The 18,188-nt window shown below is 45.1% G+C and overlaps 1 protein-coding gene across 7 annotated transcripts in view; it reads right to left on the reverse strand.

Annotated features, from left to right (window-relative positions):
* LOC112240213 (abl interactor 1) overlaps positions 1-18,188 on the reverse strand; it is a 99,030-nt gene that overhangs the window by 33,457 nt on the left and 47,385 nt on the right. For 5 of the 7 annotated variants that reach the window (XM_042298713.1, XM_042298716.1, XM_042298715.1 and 2 more), the window contains exons 3-6: positions 13,210-13,386; positions 7,131-7,145; positions 6,048-6,166; positions 2,953-3,093 (exon numbers count right to left, since the gene is read on the reverse strand). In XM_042298713.1, coding sequence (XP_042154647.1) covers positions 2,953-3,093; positions 6,048-6,166; positions 7,131-7,145; positions 13,210-13,386 — 452 coding nt within the window. The remainder of the gene's footprint in view (positions 1-2,952; positions 3,094-6,047; positions 6,167-7,130; positions 7,146-13,209; positions 13,387-18,188) is intronic. The other 2 variants (XM_042298714.1, XM_042298717.1) reach the window with 1 other exon arrangement.

Consider the following 18,188-nt stretch of genomic DNA (forward strand, 5'->3'; position numbering starts at 1 on the left):
CTAGTTCCATCACTCCTCCTCCCTCGCCCAGTCTCTAGTTCCATCACTCCTCCTCCCTCGCCCAGTCTCTAGTTCCATCACTCCTCCTCCCTCCCCAGTCTCTAGTTCCATCACTCCTCCTCCCTCGCCCAGTCTCTAGTTCCATCACTCCTCCTCCCTCGCCCCGTCTCTAGTTCCATCACTCCTCCTCCCTCGCCCCGTCTCTAAACACCTCTCCAGAGATCAAATCATGATCAAACTTAATGTCAGACGACCACAACACACACACACACTTATTGAATCAGGACTCAGGCAGGTAGAGTTGGCAGAGACTGATGAGCTGTGTGTGTGTGTGTGTGTGTGGTCGTCTGACATTAAGTTTGATCATGATTTGATCTCTGGAGATGGTCTGATAGAGGATGAAAGTACAACAGTGGTCTGAACACACAATTCCCAGGTTGGATAGAGGATGACAGAACAACAGTGGTCTGAACACACAGTTCCCAGGTCGGCTAGAGGATGACAGAACAACAGTGGTCTGAACACACAGTTCCCAGGTCGGGTAGAGGATGACAGAACAACAGTGGTCTGAACACACAGTTCCCAGGTCAGGTAGAGGATGACAGAACAAGTGGTCTGAACATACAGTTCCCAGGTCAGCTAGAGGATGACAGAACAAGTGGTCTGAACACACAGTTCCCAGTTCAGATAGAGGATGACAGAACAACAGTGGTCTGAACACACAGTTCCCAGGTCGGGTAGAGGATGACAGAACAAGTGGTCTGAACACACAGTTCCCAGGTCGGATAGAGGATGACAGAACAACAGTGGTCTGAACACACAGTTCCCAGGTCGGATAGAGGATGACAGAACAACAGTGGTCTGAACACACAGTTCCCAGGTCAGCTAGAGGATGACAGAACAACAGTGGTCTGAACACACAGTTCCCAGGTCGGGTAGAGGATGACAGAACAACAGTGGTCTGAACACACAGTTCCCAGGTCAGATAGAGGATGACAGAACAACAGTGGTCTGAACACACAGTTCCCAGGTCAGATAGAGGATGACAGAACAACAGTGGTCTGAACACACAGTTCCCAGGTCAGATAGAGGATGACAGAACAACAGTGGGTGCTCTATATCGCGTTGGTTGAGAGACATTACACAAGAATCCTGCTTTTTGAATGTACTGCCATGGTGCACAACTCCCACTCTAGAAGGCTGTATGTTATTTGTGTTACTCCATAACCCTGAAAGGCACTGATATTAATTGAGCGTGAAATCAGCTGGTTTCAAAGAACAGCAGAAATGGCTTTTAGTTTGTGGTGTTGAATTGAGCATCATTTTACTATACATTTTGTAGGACATCATGTTTTCCTGCCTTATAGAGACGTGTGATAACACGTGTGATAACATGTCACATGAGGTTAAAAGTATGTTATAACCACATCAAATGATGATTCCTAATGTACTATGCAGTACTACATCTACTCATCTGAACAGGGCAAACATGGTTAAGATGCACTCTACCACCACGCAAACGGGGCGGCGCTCCTAGTGGCCGTAGGACTTCAATGCCGATAAACCTAAATCTGTTTTACCTCATTTCTACCAGCATGTTAAAATGTGCAACCAGAGGAGAAAAAAAAACTCCAGACCACCTTTACTCCACACACAGAGACGCGTTCAAAGCTCTCCCTCGCCCTCCATTTGGCAAATCTAACCATAATTCTATCCTCCTGATTCCTGATTACAAGCTAAAACTAAAGCAGAAAGTACCAGTGACTCACTCAATACGAAAGTGGTCAGATGTCGCAGATGCTAAGCTACAGGACTGTTTTGCTATCACAGACTGGAACATGTTCCGGGATTCTTCCGATGACATTGAGGAGTACACTACATCAATCACTGGCTTCATCAATAAGTACATCGATGAAATTGTCCCCACAGTGACGGTACGTACATACTCAAACCAGAAGCCATGGATTACAGGCAACATCCGCACTGAGCTAAAGGATGGATCTGCCACTTTCAAGGAGCGGGACTCTAACCCGGAAGCTTATAAAAAAAACTGCTATGACCTCCGACGAACCATCAAACAGGCAAAGCGTAAATAAAGGGGAAAGATTGAATCGTACTACACCGGCTCCGACGCTCGTCGGATGTGGCAGGGCTTGCAAACTATTACGGACTTCAAAGGGAAGCCCAGCCGTGAGCTGCCCAGTGACACGAGCCTACCAGACGAGCTAAATGACTTCTATGCACGCTTCGAGGCAAGCAGCACTGAAGCATGCACGAGAGCACCAACTGTTCAAGATGACTGTGTGATCACGCTCCCCGTAGCCGATGTGAGTAAGACCTTTAAACAGGTCAACTCATATCTCAGCTCTCGCAGTGTGACTTTCTGACTCAGGGATTTCAGTGATCGTGGCAGGGGTCTATACTTACAGAGGAGGACTTTAAAAAATAAAAAAAACTTTACACTGCAGGCCTTTAGGAACATGTCTGAATCCTCCCAGGCCTTGTTAGTTGAATGTTGCTATTGACAGTAGTTGGGAGGGGAGCTGTGAAAGCACCTGAACATGATAAAGTGAAGACACTAGAAATGTCAGGTGGGATACAAATTGTGAGGGTTGCTTTTCTCAAATTCAGAGAGGCTGTGAGAGAGAAACATTCAGAGCTGTTGACACTCATGGTACTACAAGGACACAATAGTGTGTGCGCGCGCGCGTGTGTGTGCGTGCGTGCGTGCGCGCGTATGCGTGTGCGTGTGTATGCGTGCGTGTGTGTGTGTGTGTGTATGCGTGCGTGTGTGTGCGTATGCGTGTGTGTGTGCGTATGCGTGCGCGTGTGCATGTGTGCGTATGTGTGCGTATGCGTGCGTATGCGTGTGTATGCGTGTGTATGCGTGTGTATGCGTGCGTGTGTATGCGTGTGTGTGCGTGCGTGCGTGCGTGTGTGTGTGTGTATTACCTGTGGGTTCTTTGTCTCTGGTTGAGAGATGCAGTACGTCCAGGGCTGTGCTGGCTGCCTAGTCGAGCAGGGCTGGTCATATAGTCGTTTGGCACTGTGGGTGGTTTCACCGGCTCCAGAGTTTTACAGGGCGTGCTGCGTCTGTTAAAGTCAACCGAAGACAGAGAGAGGGAGATAAAGAGGAGAATGAACCAGAATGAATCACAATGAACCAGAATGACCCAGAATGACCCCGGCTTCGAGTCGTCTGTATCGGCTTCGAGTCGTCTGTATCGGCTTTGCACATCTGGATTTGGGGAATTTCTCCCATTCTTCCCGGATTTTCTCAAGCTCTGTTAAGTTAGATGGGGAGTGGCGATAAACAGCAATCTTCAAGTCTTTCCATAGATCTTCAATGGGATTCAAATTTGGCCTTTTCCTGGGCCACTCAAGGACTTTCACATTCTTCTTCTTCTGAAGCCATTCCAGCATTGCTTTAGCTGTCTACTTGGGGTCATTATCCTGTTGGAACATAAACCTCTCTGTGAGGTTGCTTGGGATCATTATCCTGTTGGAACAGAAACCTCTCTCTGAGGTTGCTTGCACTCTAATGCAGGTCCTAGTCAAGGAGTTGCCTTTATGTGGCTCCATTCATTGTTCCCTCTATCCTTACTAGTCTTCACCATAGTATGATGCTGCTGCCTCCACCATGATTCACGGTAGAGATGGTGTTAGACGGGTCATGAGTTGTGCCTGGTTTTGTCCAGACATAGCGCTTTGCATTCAGACCAAACAGTTAAAAATGTTTGTCTCATCAGACCACTGAATCTTTTTCCTTGTGTTATCTTTCATGTGTCATTTTAGCAAACTCCAGGAGTGCTTTCATGTGCCATTTTCACAGGAGTGGCTTCTGTCTGGCCACTCTCCCATAAATCCACAGATTGCTGAAGTGCTGTAGAGACTGTTGTCCTTCTGGCAGGTTCTCCCATCTCAGCCAAGGAAGTCTGTAGGTCTGTCAGAATGGTCATTGGGTTCTAGGTCACCTCCCTGACCAAGATCCTTCCTGCCCGGTTGTTCAGTTTGGCCGGAAGGGGTAGTTCCATTTCCCACTGTGCTCTTGGAAACTTTTAACTAGAAATTATTCAGACCCCTTGACATAATCCACATTGTTATGTTACAGCCTTATTATAAATTTCATTAAATAAAACATTTCTCATCAATTTACACACAATACCCTATAACAACAAAGTGAAAACAGGTTTTTAGAATGAGAAACCCAGAAATGCCTTATTTACATAAGTATTCAGACCCTTTGCTATGAGACTCGAAATTGAGCTCAGGTGCATCCTGTTTCCATTGACCATCCTTGAGATGTTTCTACAACTTGTGGTCCACCAATCAGGCCTTTATGGTAGAGTGGCCAGATGGAAGACACTCCTCAGTAAAAGCCACATGACAGCCCACTTGGAGTTTGCCAAAAGGCACTTAAAGGTCTCTCAGACCATGAGAAACAAGATTCTCTGGTCTGATGAAACCAAGATTGAACTCTTTGGCCTGAATGCCAAGCGTCACGTCTGGAGGAAACCTGGCACCATCCCTACAGTGAATCATGGTGGTGGCAGAATCATGCTGTGGGGATGTTTTTCAGCGGCAGGGACTGGGAGATTAGTCAGGATCGAGGGAAAGATGAACGGAGCAAAGTACAGAGAGATCCTTGATGAAAACCTGCTCCAGATCGCTCAGGACCTCAGACTGGGGGCGAAGGTTCACCTTCCAACAGGACAACGACCCTAAGCACACAGCCAAGACAACACAGGACTGGCTTCGGGACAGGTCTCTGAATGTCCTTGAGTGGCCCAGCCAGAGCCCAGACTTGAACCTAATCGAACATCTCTGGAGAGACCTGAAAATAGCTCTGCAGCAACGCTCCCCATCCAACCTGACAGAGCTTGAGATGATCTGCAGAGAAGAATGGGAGAAACTCCCCAAATACAGGTGTGCCAAGCTTGTAGCGTCATACCCAAGAAGACTCAGGGCTGTAATCGCTGCCAAAAGTGTTTCAACAAAGTACTGAGTAAGGAGGTCTGAATACTTATGTAAATGTGATATTTAATTTAGTTTTTTAAAATAAATTAGCAAAAATGTTTTTGCTTTGTCATTATAGGGTATTGTGATGTCATTATGGGGTATTGTGATGTCATTATGGGGTATTGTGATGTCATTATGGGGTATTGTGATGTCATTATGGGGTATTGTGATGTCATTATGGGGTATTGTGATGTCATTATGGGGTATTGTGATGTCATTATGGGGTATTGGACTCCAGTGAAGTCGTAGTGAAATCTCAAGGACGATCAAAGGAAATTGAACGAACCTGAGTTCAAGTTGGAGTGTCCTAGCAAAAAGGTCTGAATACTTGAGATATTTATTGAACATGAATAAAAACAGAACTATGCACAAAAAAACCAAACATGCTTTCACTTCATCATTATGGTGTATTGTGTGTAGATGGGAGAGAAATGTTTTATTTAAAAAAAAAATCCATTTTGAATTCAGGCTATAACAACATAATGTGGAATAAATCAAGGGGTATGAATTACATTCTGAAGACACTGTATATATATATATATCATATTAACAACATAGTAACCTTTTTACAACCATGTCCTCAACACACTTAAAACGCTCTATACATTAGCAGTCAGTGAAAATCTGTGCTGGAGAATCTATCCAGCTGGACGTTCCACAGCAGTGACCACGACAACTAACTGAAATAGAGCTTATCTGTGTTAAAGGCCAGAATTACTGTCTGATTAGTGTTGCATTGCAACTTTTATATCAAAACCGTGACTGAGTCCCAAATGGCATCCTATTCCCTACATAGTGCACTACCTTTCACTAGAACCTCATTGGTCCTTGTCAAAAGCAGTGCCCGAACATAATGAAAAGGGTGCAATTTGAGACTGAACCCATGTCAAAGATCAGGATGGCACCAACTTTCATGTGCACCGGTTACGATTCCAAACTCCCCAAATAGCTGTGCCTCTACTCTGCCTTGTAACATGTTGACTACAAAATTGTCATCCCTTGTTTATTAAATAAGGAGGCCATCTTACCCCAGAGTTCCACGCCCTGACATGGTACCTGTCATGGGCGGCGGGCTAGGAGGTTTCTGTGTCGGCGGATTGGTCCTCGATAGTGTTCCTCCTCTGATTGGCTGACTGTTTCCATACTGCTGTTATAAGAAAATAAATCAAGACATCCCTGTAAGACATTTAACACAGTGGTAGCATGAAGACAAGGTTGTATGGCAACTGAAATGTGACAGGCTTCCCAGATTCAGTGTACTTCCATCTTTACTGAGACATTCTAGCTTATTAGCATATTGATAGCAGGACTGAGTCACAAGGTGCCACCAGGTGAAAAGCCCCGGAGTAATTCCAAGAGAGTTTCTGCTTAACATTGTGACGTGTTTGTTACAAACACGGTGTTCTGCCAAGCATGTAAAACAAACAGATAAACATAGCCAATAACTAAGGTCACGCCACAGCTAACATTGGATTTTTATAGGGAGGGACTTGAGGTTATACATATTCATAAGCATACTGCTTTTATCTGGGAAGCCCATACAACAGACTAGATAGTTATACTAGAGAGTTATACTAGAGAGTTATACTACTTATACTAGTTATACTAGAGAGTTATACTACTTATACTAGATAGTTATACTAGAGAGTTATACTAGATAGTTGTACTAGATAGCTGTACTAGATATACTAGACAGTTATACAAGTTATACTAGATAGTTATACTAGACAGCTATACTAGATAGTTTTACTAGACAGCTATACTAGATAGTTTTACTAGACAGCTATACTAGAGAGTTATACTAGTTATACTAGAGAGTTATACTAGGTAGTTATACTAGGTAGTTATACTAGGTAGTTATACTAGATAGCTAAACATGAACAGCTATTCAACACATAACTGTCAACATATCTAGCATGATATATTGAAAGGATAAGATCTGTTACTAAGGCTCCGATAAGGACGGCTATAGCAACAGTTGGACTATGGATTGGTTTCGGCCAATAATAGAAGGAATGAAAGGAATGAAAAGGAACACATTTTAAAGGGGTTGAACAGCCTGGCAATAACAGAACTACGGAAAGATGGGTCATGTGACAAACGGGACTTACCTTGGCTTTGAGCCACTTAACGTAGGCGGAAGAGAGAGAGAGAGGGAGGGAAAGAGAGAGAAGGCATGTCAAAATCGCAAAAGGACCCGGAGTACAGGAGAGAAGCCAGTCCAACCACATTATTGCAGGCAACGCTTCTCTAGACCTGGGTCACTCAGTGGTTAGATGGCTTTGTACCGCAGCAGAACAGTGTGGGTCCACTGGTTGTTTTAGTACTCTGTCCTGATACCTATCTATAGTACCTATCTATCTATAGTATCTATCTAACTTCTCTAGACCTGGGTCACTCAGTGGTTAGATGGCTTTGTACCGCAGCAGAACAGTGTGGGTCCACTGGTTGTTTTAGTACTCTGTCCTGATACCTATCTATAGTACCTATCTATAGTACCTATCTATTGTATCTATAGTATCTATCTATCTGTAGTATCTATCTATGGTATCTATCTATCGTATCTATCTATAGTATCTATCTATAGTATCTATCTATCTATAGTATCTATCTATCTATAGTATCTATCTATAGTATCTACCTACCTACCACAGCTGCACCCCAGACTAGCAGGAATCCTCACATATCCATAGATGTTACCATTACATATTTAAACAGGTACATCAACACCTCAGCTAAACGGTCACACTTTATTTCTACCTACGTAGAACTATTAGTTACTTTAATATGTATTATTACAGACACTGTAACCGTTTAGTATCGTGGCCACGGAAACAATGTCAGTGCAAACTGGGTGTCAAACGGTCTTCATTGTGTTCTAAAATGTCATTAAAAAAAATATAAAAAAATGTTAATGAACGTTGTACCTATGCGCTTATACTCTCGCTCAGACAAGTGCTCTGTAATTCATGTTTGAGAGCGTCAAATGGAGGAGCAGTGAGTGCTCCACGCCACGGGTCTGCATTACACTAGGACAAGCACCGGGTCAAGTGGCCCATCCATTATGCAGGCTCCCTATTGGGCGGTGCAGGGCTCATCCATTATGCAGGCTCCCTATTGGGCGGTGCAGGGCTCATCCATTATGCAGGCTCCCTATTGGGCGGTGCAGGGCTCATCCATTATGCAGGCTCCCTATTGGGGGTGCAGGGCCCATCCATTATACAGGCTCCCTATTGGGGGTGCAGGGCTCATCCATTATACAGACTCCCTATTGGGCGGTGCAGGGCCCATCCATTATACAGACTCTCTATTGGGCGGTGCAGGGCCCATCCATTATACAGACTCCCTATTGGGCGGTGCAGGGCTCATCCATTATACAGACTCCCTATTGGGCGGTGCAGGGCCCATCCATTATACAGACTCCCTATTGGGCGGTGCAGAGAGCATTACAGGAACAGAGATAAGGACAGAGTTTCTCGGTAAGGGACCAGTCTAGTGCAGGCTCCCTATTGGGCAGAGTTTCTCGGTAGGGGACCAGTCTAGTGCAGGCTCCCTATTGGGCAGAGTTTCTCGGTAGGGGACCAGTCTAGTGCAGGCTCCCTATTGGGCAGAGTTTCTCGGTAGGGGACCAGTCTAGTGACATTGAGAAAATACAGGGCTGCACCAAGACTCAATTCTGAAATATTAGTTATTATTAGACTACAGTAGTGTTTCTTCATCCTGGTTCTGGGGAACTGGTTCTGGGGACCTGGTTCTGGGGAACTAATGGGGTGCACATTTCAGTTTTTTTTGCCCAAAGCACTACACACCTGATTCTACTAATCAAAGGATTGATTGTGTAGATGATTCGTGGAATCAGGTGTGCAGTTCCCCAGAACCAGGTCCCCAGAACCAGTTCCCAAGAACCAGGTCCCGAGAACCAGGTCCCGAGAACCAGGTCCCCAGAACCAGGATCAAGTAACTTTGGGCTACAAGCATCAGTTTGTTCAGAAAGGACCATGTTGATGGACTACGGAGAGCTCTGTTATCCCAGTCCATAACTAAAGGGGATTTTCATCAGACTGTAGTGCAGCCTGACCGTGCTGCTCTCTATTGGGAGAAGGCTACGGCACGGTGGGGTTGGGGCAATGTTCAGGCCTGAGTGAGTCTAAGCAGGACTTGACCACGCTATGCAACCGAAAAGGTTTTCAAAAAAGTAGGTGTATCCTGGATGACTGCTAATACACAGAAGTTAGTCAGCTAAATCAGATCCATCTTTATAGCCTGGATTGGCTGAATAATGATCATACCGATGATGATCCGACCAATGCATATTCATGTTTTAATATTGTGGAAATGAGCACACACGGCTCTAGACCTGGGCTATGGTGTGAACAATATGAATACAGTGTACAGGGCAGCCTATATGCTGACACAGACAACACAGGGATCAGAAAATGTGCTGCGCTAATTCAAATGTTTTATTTCAACTTTTATTTAACCAGGTAAGCTAGTTGAGAACAAGTTCTCATTTACAACTGTGACCTGGCCAAGATAAAGCAAAGCAGTGCGACACAAACAACAACCCAGAGCTACGTGTGGAATAAACAGGCGTACAGTCAATAATACAATAGAAAAATCTATATATAGTGTGTGCAAATGGTGTGAAGAGGTAAGGCAATAAATAGGCCAATAGTGGCGAAGTAATTACAATTTAGCAGATTAACACTGGAGTGAGAGAGAGCCCTATGGCAGTCAGCTTCATGTCAGGCCACAGAGAGCCCTATCTATGGCTGTCAGCTTCATGTCAGGCCACAGAGAGCCCTATGGCAGTCAGCTTCATGTCAGGCCACATAGAGCCCTATCTATGGCAGTCAGCTTCATGTCAGGCCACAGAGAGCCCTATCTATGGTAGTCAGCTTCATGTCAGGCCACAGAGAGCCCTATCTATGGTAGTCAGCTTCATGTCAGGCCCCCAGAGAGCCCTATCTATGGCAGTCAGCTTCATGTCAGGCCACAGAGAGCCCTATCTATGGTAGTCAGCTTCATGTCAGGCCACAGAGAGCCCTATCTATGGTAGTCAGCTTCATGTCAGGCCACATAGAGCCCTATCTATGGCAGTCAGCTTCATGTCAGGCCACAGAGAGCCCTATCTATGGCAGTCAGCTTCATGTCAGGCCACAGAGAGCCCTATCTATGGTAGTCAGCTTCATGTCAGGCCACAGAGAGCCCTATGGCAGTCAGCTTCATGTCAGGCCACAGAGAGCCCTATGGCAGTCAGCTTCATGTCAGGCCACATAGAGCCCTATCTATGGCAGTCAGCTTCATGTCAGGCCACAGAGAGCCCTATCTATGGCAGTCAGCTTCATGTCAGGCCACATAGAGCCCTATCTATGGCAGTCAGCTTCATGTCAGGCCACATAGAGCCCTATCTATGGCAGTCAGCTTCATGTCAGGCCACATAGAGCCCTATCTATGGCAGTCAGCTTCATGTCAGGCCACAGAGAGCCCTATCTATGGTAGTCAGCTTCATGTCAGGCCACAGAGAGCCCTATCTATGGTAGTCAGCTTCATGTCAGGCCACAGAGAGCCCTATCTATGGCAGTCAGCTTCATGTCAGGCCACAGAGAGCCCTATCTATGGTAGTCAGCTTCATGTCAGGCCACAGAGAGCCCTATGGCAGTCAGCTTCATGTCAGGCCACAGAGAGCCCTATGGCAGTCAGCTTCATGTCAGGCCACAGAGAGCCCTATGGCAGTCAGCTTCATGTCAGGCCACAGAGAGCCCTATGGCAGTCAGCTTCATGTCAGGCCACAGAGAGCCCTATGGCAGTCAGCTTCATGTCAGGCCACAGAGAGCCTGACTGTTCTTGTTTTTCAGGACAGTCGTGACAGTTTTTAAAAGAACACATAACTGGCAGCTGAGTTACAGAGGCTGTATTCTGTTTAAACACATTGACATGATTAATATTATAGGGCTCTGGCTGAGTTACAGAGGCTGTATTCTGTTTAAACACATTGACATGATTAATATTATAGGGCTCTGGCTGAGTTACAGAGGCTGTATTCTGTTTAAACACATTGACATGATTAATATTATAGGGCTCTGGCTGAGTTACAGAGGCTGTATTCTGTTCCTTATGTATCAAACACCACATATCAAGGATGAGAAGAACACATTATTTGCAAGAAAAGAATCCCATCTAACATCTCCTCTGCATTCTTGAACCTGCTGACTAGATTGAGTGTCAGCTGACTGGGGAAAAAAATACTGTATATATCTCATCTTTTGCCATACCGTTGTGAGAGGGCAGGACACAGAAACCTAGCAGCTTAGGTGACCAATGGAATGTCCCCAAGTTCATGGGAGAATCGTGAAATTGTGAATGTTTACTTATTAAATGTTTTTAGTAACATAACAATAACTTCTAAAAAATGTCTGTAGAGCTTTCCATAAAAATCTCAAAGTGCTTCGAAAAGCTAAATAAAACAACAAGCAAATACTGTACCATGTCTTTATATAAATCAGCACAACTGGTGGACCACCCTCCTTTTGCAGGACCGTGGTTAACCCCTCCCCCCCCAAAAAAAAAATATTTTTATTTTTATTTTGGAACTCAGTCGGGGTCTCAATGTACTGTTGACAGTTAGAATAGTAGAATACTCAAGGTACACTTTACTGTTGACAGTTAGAATAGTAGAATACTCAAGGTACAATTTTGAAATCTGGTTGTGCATCTATTGATATGTCAGTCGCTGATAGTCACTGAATTAGCCCGTGTCACGTGTAAGTTAGTCTAGCAGCCAGCTATCTAAACTTGTGGTAATCATGGTTGAATCATCATGGTAAATAACATCTTAAACAACATGGTCGGTAACATGCTAATTTAAAAGCCTTTTCAGTTTACATTAGCCCACACACACACCATGTGATTTGAGGCCTAGTAAATTGAGAGTGGCATGATGACTTTTATCCTGCCTTATCCTGGCCAATCATTCAACTGGTCGACAACGGTGGTCACTTAATCCAATCATGCCCGACAGCAGCGATTGATTGGTTGATTAATGGGGGTTTGGGAGCTCTGGGGGGAGATGGAGATCTCAAAATGGCCCTGGCTATCAGGGCTCTGATTTCATTAGAGCTGCTGTCATGGCAACCAATACGACCCCCTAACGCTAACTTTAGGGACTAAACTACTGTATAAAGTGTTAGCTTGCAACATATCATGGGTTTCATCTAAACGGAGGAACGTCTCGAGAGAACGCTTTAGATGAAGATAACAATATTTCAGTGGTACCACGGCTTCATGAAACTGTTACACTCTGAAGAATTTCTGAGAGCCCAACTCAATATCAGAGAGAAATAGGAGAAACCGATTAAGAGGTCCATTCAGAACTAAGTGCATTTTAAAATGTCCCATAAATGCATCTCTGCTCACCCCTTTTTTCACAGAGCATTCTATGAGCCATTCTATTTTTAGAAACCTATCAATCGTTGGCTGATTCCAATCCCGCCCCTTACTGAGAATATGTCTGCACAGTTAGCTAGGTGCAATCCACGGATGAGAGGGACACAGCGGGAGAGACAAAGAGACGAAGAGAGAAAGAGGGCGAGAAACAGGGATATGGAGTAAAGGGCATGAGAGGGGAGGGGTTAAAGGGAAAGAGGGGAGGGGTTAAAGGGAGAGAGAGGGGTTAAAGGGAGAGAAGGGGAGGAGTTAAAGGGAGATAAGGGGTTCAAGGGAGATAAGGGGGAGGGGGGTTCAAGGGAGATAAGGGGGAGGGGTTAAAGGGAGATAAGGGGAGGGGTTAAAGGGAGATAAGGGGAGGGGTTAAAGGGAGATAAGGGGAGGGGTTAAAGGGAGATAAGGGGGGGGTTAAAGAGAGAAGGGGAGGGGTTAAAGAGAGAGGGGAGGGGTTAAAGAGAGAGAAGGGGAGGGGTTAAAGGGAGAGAAGGGGAGGGGTTAAAGGGAGAGAAGGGGAGGGGTTAAAGGGAGAGAAGGGGAGGTGTTAAAGGGAACTAGACAAACAGAGAGAGTGTAGAGGAGAAGAAAGTAAAACGTGGACGAGCAGTGATTTCTCAGAACGGTAAATGAGCATTTCACCGTCAGAGCCATGGGGTGTTGTGAAATAAATCACTGTTGGAATGTGTTTTTAACCAATCAGCATCCAGGATTAGACCAACCCAATGTATAACGCGATAGAAAACTCACCTTGACCCCATGGCCAACGTCGTCCAGCACGTTGTAGTCGATGGGCTTCCTGATGTACCTCACCGGCCGCTCTATGTTGCCCGGGGCGACGATCTTGTGGGTCCTCGATGTGTTCTTGTTGGTGGTGAGGATCCCGATCTCTCGCCTGGCCACCTTCTCTTTGTGGATGTCCACCGTCTAAACACATAGGAGACGGAGAAAAGACATAAGTGCCTCAGAGCTATGGGACAGAACATGGACCAGTGACTGAATTACAACCTTGTCATATAGTTACTAAAGTGGCTTTAATTGAAATCAGGTCACAGTGGTTTTTCCATCACCAAGCTCGTAATCCCTTTACGTAGCTGGTCGACACCGGCTAAAGCAATTACGGTGTATAATAGACGCGGCGTAATGACCCATAATGCATTTGGCTTCTCTCCAAATCGGCAGTGACATGTTGTTCGATGACGTCGTAAATAAACAAAGACTATGGTGATGAAGAGGACAACTCTCCTCTACCACCAGGAACTCCTTCCTGTCACGCCCGCTCCCGCTCCCCTTTCCTGGCGCTCGAGGGCGCCAGGCTGCCCTGCACGACGCACTCCTGCCACCATCATTACGCACACCCACTCCCCTCGTCACGCGCATCAGCAATTCATTGCACTCACCTGGACTCAATCACCTGCGTTTATTGCCTTCTCTATATCTGTCTGTTCCCCAGTTCTGTTCCCCACTTCTGCATTAATTGTCGTATGTCTTTTGTTTTACCCGGTTCTGCAGCTGTTCCAGTCCTGTTCCATGTCTCTGCTATATTACACATTAGACTCCCCATACCTGCTTCTCATCTCCAGCATTGGTTCCTACACTTCGTGATGTTTGGGGATTCATCATTTAAGAAGCTTCAGTCTTGCAAAAATGACACTGTCCATTTAAATGTATGATTGTACCATTTAAACTCAAGACGACAAGGGGTAAGGTTGTCTACTAAGCAAATCCAACAATGCAATAATTTGAGAATCTGTTTTTTTTTTTTTTTTTAAACCTACGGGCATGAATACACAGTCTGTCCTGGATCACCGGTCAGTATAGTGACATCTAAATGCAGTGTCCTACGGAGGCTTTCATTTATAACCGTTCTAACTAAACTCTTCCCTGTGAAGAAGTAGGGCTGATAAAAATCACAAAGTCCAAGTCCAACATGAGACCAATGATTGTAGTTTCATGGATAGAAAGTTTTATGGATTTAGTGTTTTGCTTCTGTAAATTCCTGCCGTTTTAATAAATTGCCTAGCGCTCTTTAAACGGACTAATTGCATATTCGAATTAGAATATTGCATATTCTTTTCATTAGTATGCCACTTCTGTTAAGACCCAGGGACATTAGCATAGTAGCGAAATGTGTGTGTGTGTGTGTGTGTGTGTGTGTGTGTGTGTAAGCGAGTAAGAGAGTGTGAGCGAGAGGAACAGAGTGAGTGTGAGAAAGAATGTTGTGAGTGAGATAAACAGAGAGAATGTGTTGGTGTGTGTGAATAGTTTGAAGTACACTACACCTGCTCGTTGAACATTTCATTCCAAAATCATGGGCATTAATATGGAGGTGCCACATTAATGCCATTATTGTCATTCAGCCACAAGAGCATTAGTTAGGTCAGCACTGATGTTGGGCGATTAGGCCTGGTTCACGTTACAATTCATCCAAAAGGTGTTGGGGTTGATGGGGTTGAGGTCAGGGCTCTGTGCAGGCCAGTCAAGTTCTTCCACACTGATATCAACAATCCATTTCTGTATGGACCTCGCTTTGTGCACGGGGGCATTGTCATGCTGAAACAGGAAAGGGCCTTCCCCAAACTGTTGACACAAAGTTGGAAGCACAGAATCGTCAAGTATGCTGTAGTGTTAAGATTTCCCTTCACTGGAACGAAGGGGCCCGAACCATGAAAAACAGCCCCAGACCATTATTCCTCATCCACCAAACTTTACAGTTGGCATTATGCATTCGGGCAGGAAGCGTTCTCCTGGCATCCGCCAAACCCAGATTCGTCCTTCGGACTGCCAGATGGTGAAGCGTAATTCATCACTCCAGAGAACACGTTTCCACTGCTCCATAGTCCAATGGCAGTGAGCTTTACACCACTCCAGCTGGCGTTTGGCATTGCACATGGTGAACTTAGGCTTGTGTGCGGCTGCTCGGCCATGGAAACCCATTTCATGAAGCTCCCGATGAATCAAATCAAATCAAATGTATTTATATAGCCCTTCGTACATCAGCTGATATCTCAAAGTGCTGTACAGAAACCCAGCCTAAAACCCCAAACAGCAAGCAATGCAGGTGTAGAAGCACGGTGGCTAGGAAAAACTCCCTAGAAAGGCCAAAACCTAGGAAGAAACCAAGAGGAACCAGGATATGAGGGGTGGCCAGTCCTCTTCTGGCTGTGCCGGGTGGAGATTATAACAGAACATGGCCAAGATGTTCAAATGTTCATAAATGAATAGCAGGGTCAAATAATAATAATCAGAGTGGTTGTCTAGGGTGCAACAGGTCAGCACCTCAGGAGTAAATGTAAGTTGGCTTTTCATAGCCAATCATTCAGAGTATTCAGAGTATGAACAGATCTTGTGCCGACGTTGCTTCCAGAGACAGTTTGGAACGTAGTATTGAGTGTTTCAACCGAGGACGGACGATTTTTACGCGCTGCGCACTTCAGCACTCGGTGAGCTTGTGTGGCCTACCACTTCACTGCTGAGCCGTTGTTGCTCCTAGTTGTTTCCACTTCACAATAACAGCACTTACAGTTGACCAGGACTCTAGCAGGACAGAAATTTCTAGAACTGACTTGTTGGAAAGGTAACATCCTATAACGGTGCCACGTTAAAAGTCACGGAGCTCTTCAGGAAGGCCATTCTACTGCCAATGTTTGTTTGTCTATGGAGATTGCATGGCTGGGGGCTCGATTTGATACACCTGTGATTTGATACACCATGACACACAGTGTACCCCCTTGAATTTCAGGACTACACTCCAGGGGCCTCGTTTCTAAATCATGCGTTGTCAGAAATCTGTGTGTAAACCACATGTAGGATCATTTCCACGCAGAGTGTGAGATTTATCAACGTGAACATTTTCTTGAGTGAGCACAGATGTACACGCAGCCATGAGTAGTAGTGGCGGTCAAGCATGGACACAGTGTCTTCGGAATCCGAATCCACTAATTTGAAGGGGTGTCCACATACTTTTGTATACAGTGCATTCGGGAAGTATTCAGATCCCTTGACTTTTTCCACATTTTGTTACGTTACAGCCTTATTCTAAAATGGATTAAATTGTTTTTTTTCCCCCTCATCAATCTGCAGACAATACCCATAATAAAACTTTTTTTTTGCTAATTTATTATTATTTTTTAAACAGAAATATAACATTTACATAAGTATTCAGGCCCCCGAGTCTTCTTTGGTACGACACTTCAAGCTTGGCACACCTGTATTTGGGGAGTTTCTCCCATTCTTCTCTGCAGATCCTCTCAAGCTTTGTCAGGTTGGATGGGGAGCGTCGCTGCACAGCTATTTTTGGGTATCTCCAGAGATGTTCAAGTCCGGGCTCTGGCTGGGCCACTCAAGAACATTCAGAGACTTGTCCCAAAGCCACTCCTGTGTTGTCTTGGCTGTGTGCTTTGGGTCGTTGTCCTGTTGGAAGGTGAACCTTCGCCCCAGTCTGAGATCCTGAGAAATCTGGAGCACGTTTTCATCAAGAATATCTTTGTACTTTGCTTCGTTCATCTCTTTCCCTCGATCCTGACTAATCTCCCAGTCACTGCCGCTGAAAAACATTCCCACAGCATGATGCTGCCACCACCATGCTTCACTGTAGGGATGGTGCCAGGTTTCCTCCAGATGTGACACTTGGCATGCAGGCCAAAGACTTCAATCTTGGTTTAATCAGACCAGATAATCTTGTTTCTCATGGTCTGAGTGTCTTTAGGTGCCTTTTGGCAAACTTCAAATCGGGCTGTCATGTGCCTTTTACTGAGGAGTGGCTTCCATCTGGTCAATCTACCATAAAGGTCTGATAGTTGGAATGCTGCAGAAATGGTTGTCCTTCTGGAAGGTTCTCCCATCTCCACAGAGGACTCTGGACCTCTGTCAGAGTGACCATCAGGTTCTTGGTCACCTCTCTGACCAAGACCCTTCTCCCCTAAATGTGTAACCTTTATTTAAACAGGCAAGTCATTTAAGAACAAATTCGTATTGACAATGACGGCCTACCGGGGAACAGTGGGTTAATTGTCTTCTTGCAGAACAACAGCATTTCGCTTACTGGCCCAGCACTCTAACCACTAGTCTATCTGCCGCCCAAATGCTCAGTTTGGCTGGGCGGCCAGCTCTAGGAAGAGTCTTGGTGGTTCCAAACTTCTTCCACTTAAAAATTATGGAGGTCACTGTGTTCTTTTGGACCTTCAATAACTGCAGAAATGTTTTGGTACAGAAATGTTTTGATACCCTTCCCCAGATCTGTGACTCGACACAATCCTGTCTTGGAGCTCTACGGACAATTCCTTCGATCTCATTGCTTGTTTTTTTTCTCTGACATGCACGGTGTCATGACTGTCCTGATCAGGTCAGGTTACAGGAGACCACAACCCTACAGATTATCTCTCAACCCCAACAGAGGAGGAGGGATCTAGGGGTCTGAAGATGTGGGGGTTTTATGACCCCTCACGCCCCTGGTAAATCTCAGGCCACAGACACATTCCTTTGTCCTGTTACTATGGAGACCCAGCCTCAGAACATTAAACATGAAATTAAAGGGACTTTGGAAAAATGGTTTCCGTCAGCCACAATGGTGGTCATGACGATAGATGGAATATGAAAATGTATGTCATTTTTGTTTTGTTATTAAAGGTTAATAGATGACGTTATTACGAAAACATCGTAGCGTAAAGAGTTTTCCTAGTATATGTTTGATGTTTATACATTGTATGTTGTTTGGAAAATGTCCAAAT

The sequence above is a fragment of the Oncorhynchus tshawytscha genome, linkage group LG16 (assembly GCF_018296145.1).
Source record: "Oncorhynchus tshawytscha isolate Ot180627B linkage group LG16, Otsh_v2.0, whole genome shotgun sequence".
Classification (NCBI taxonomy): Eukaryota; Metazoa; Chordata; class Actinopteri; order Salmoniformes; family Salmonidae; genus Oncorhynchus; species Oncorhynchus tshawytscha.